We start from the raw sequence: 2,500 nt of genomic DNA, 5'->3' as shown, positions 1-2,500 counted from the left end.
GGGTGAGACTCTCTCTGTCTCCTTCTCTGTCTGTCTGTCTGTCTGTTAACTTAAATGGGGATTGAATAAATTAATTGTGCATCTCTTCTAGACTTTCCAAATGTTATGGGACCGAATGGATCAAACTCTGACAGTGAAACGAGTCATTTCACTCAAAAAATATCTCCACTGATTTACAGACGTCTCCTTCTCTGTCTGTCTGTCTGTCTGTCTGTGTCTGTCTGTCTGTCTGTAGAACTTTGTGACTCGTCGTACGGTTCCCCTGATCTACTGGGTGGGTCTGTCTGACTGGAGAACCGGCCGCTGGGAGTGGATCAACCAGACACCGTACACCATGGAGCGCAGGTACAGTCGGCCGGGAAGTCCCCCAAAGTCCCCAGACCCAGACCAGTCGGCCCTGAAGTCCCCCAAAGTCCCCAGACCCAGACCAGTCGGCCCTGAAGTCCCACAAAGTCCCCAGACCCAGACCAGTCGCCCCTGAAGTCCCCCAAAGTCCCCAGACCCAGACCAGTCGGCCCTGAAGTCCCCCAAAGTCCCCAGACCCAGACCAGTCGGCCCTGAAGTCCCCCAAAGTCCCCAGACCCAGACCAGTCGGCCCTGAAGTCCCCCAAAGTCTCCAGACCCAGACCAGTCGGCCCTGAAGTCCTCCAAAGTCCCCAGACCAAGACCAGTCGGCCCTGAAGTCCCCCAAAGTCCCCAGACCCAGACCAGTCGGCCCTAAAGACCCCAGACCAGTCGGCCCCAAAGTCTCCAGACTCAGACCAGTCGGCCCTGAAGTCTCCAGACTCAGACCAGTCGGCCCCAAAGACTCCAGACTCAGACCAGTCGGCCCTGAAGTCTCCAGACTCAGACCAGTCGGCCCCGAAGTCTCCAGACTTAGACCAGTCGGCCCTGAAGTCTCCAGACTCAGACCAGTCGGCCCTGAAGTCTCCAGACACAGACCAGTCGGCCCCGAAGTCCCAAGACCCAGACCAGTTGGCCCTAAAGTCTCCAGACTCGGACCAGTCGGCCCCAAAGTCTGGCACAGTTTTAGCGTTTAACGTTCTAGGGCGTAATCTACTTTAGATTGACCTTGTTTGACTTCAGACATCACTACGTCTTCTTAGTTTATTAATTTTAAGAGCTTTGTTTCTATTTATTTAGTTATTTTGATAAGAACAAAATTGTGATAAAAGTCATAATATTTCAGGCAAAACGTAAAAAAATATGTATGTAAATTAAGAAACATTTTCCCTCATTTGTCTGCAGCTAATTCTGTAAAATCATGTTGAATCGTGAGTTGAGTGTAACTTTATGTCCGTAGAAAACAAACAAAGATGATTTAACAATAAGGTTTTTCTCCTCGCGTGTTACCGCGTGTTTCAGGCGCTGGGTGCCCGGTCAGCCTGACAGCTGGACGGATCACGGTCTCGGCCCCGGAGACGAAGACTGCGCTCACCTGCATAAAAGTGGACGCCTCAACGACCTCCACTGCTCCACCGCCATGCGCTACATCTGCCAGAAACACGGCACGCAGGCCTGAACAACATCTGGAACCCAAACACCAACAAGCCATTACAACATTTCTCATCGATCGGAAATGCAACATCAAAGTCAAAATATTTTAATAAAAAAAAAAAAAAAACAGGAAAGGCAATCGGGATATTTCATTTCAAAAATGAGAAATATTTCAAGAACAAAAATAAGAAATATTAATAATACAAATAATAAAATACAGAGTTCATTGTAAACTTAAAAAAAATGAAAACAGATGTGTCTCAATCTGTACAAACAGAGAGTATTGTTTTTGGGGAATAAAGCTGGATTGTGCATTAAATGAAAATGTGTGGTTTTTATAAAATTGTTACTCTTGCTGTTGTATGTCCGTTATGTGCTACTTAAACTGGCTACAAAAATCTTAATATTTCAAGAAAGAAGTTGTAAAAAAGTTTTAATACTTTAGTCTGGTTACCGTCTCAAGGTACCAAGGATCATCTCAAGGTACCAAGGATCACCTCAAGGTACCAAGGATCACCTCAAGGTACCAAGGATCATCTCAAGGTATCAAGGATCATCTCAAGATACCAAGGACCATCCCAAGGTACCAAGGATCATCCCAAGGTACCAAGGATCACCTCAAGGTACCAAGGATCATCTCAAGGTACCAAGGATCCCTTCAAGGTACCAAGGATCATCTCAAGGTACCAAGGATCATCCCAAGGTACCAAGGATCATCTCAAGGTACCAAGGATCATCTCAAGGTACCAAGGATCATCTCAAGGTACCAAGGATCATCCCAAGTTACCAAGGATCACCTCAAGGTACCAAGGATCACCTCAATGTACCAAGGATCATCTCAAGGTACCAAGGATCACCTCAAGGTACCAAGGATCACCTCAAGGTACCAAAGATCACCTCAAGGTACCAAGGATCATCTCAAGGTACCAAGGATCATACCAAGGTACCAAGGATCATCTCAAGGTACCTTAGACTTGTTGTCTTTGACAGCAGTGGTGACGTG

General features: G+C 46.8%; 1 protein-coding gene across 1 annotated transcript in view; it reads left to right on the top strand.

Annotated features, from left to right (window-relative positions):
* The window catches only part of asgr1a (asialoglycoprotein receptor 1a), an 8,258-nt gene extending 6,642 nt beyond the window's left edge, over positions 1 to 1,616 (top strand). The window contains exons 8-9 of the mRNA XM_028606379.1: positions 236 to 345; positions 1,366 to 1,616. Of these exons, the coding sequence (XP_028462180.1) occupies positions 236 to 345; positions 1,366 to 1,522 (267 nt within the window). The 3' untranslated portion in view covers positions 1,523 to 1,616. The remainder of the gene's footprint in view (positions 1 to 235; positions 346 to 1,365) is intronic.
* Positions 1,617 to 2,500: the final 884 nt, after the last annotated feature.

The sequence above is a fragment of the Perca flavescens genome, chromosome 19, assembly GCF_004354835.1.
Source record: "Perca flavescens isolate YP-PL-M2 chromosome 19, PFLA_1.0, whole genome shotgun sequence".
Classification (NCBI taxonomy): Eukaryota; Metazoa; Chordata; class Actinopteri; order Perciformes; family Percidae; genus Perca; species Perca flavescens.
Note: the sequence above shows the minus strand (reverse complement) of the source record. Positions and strands in the feature narration are given on the sequence as shown.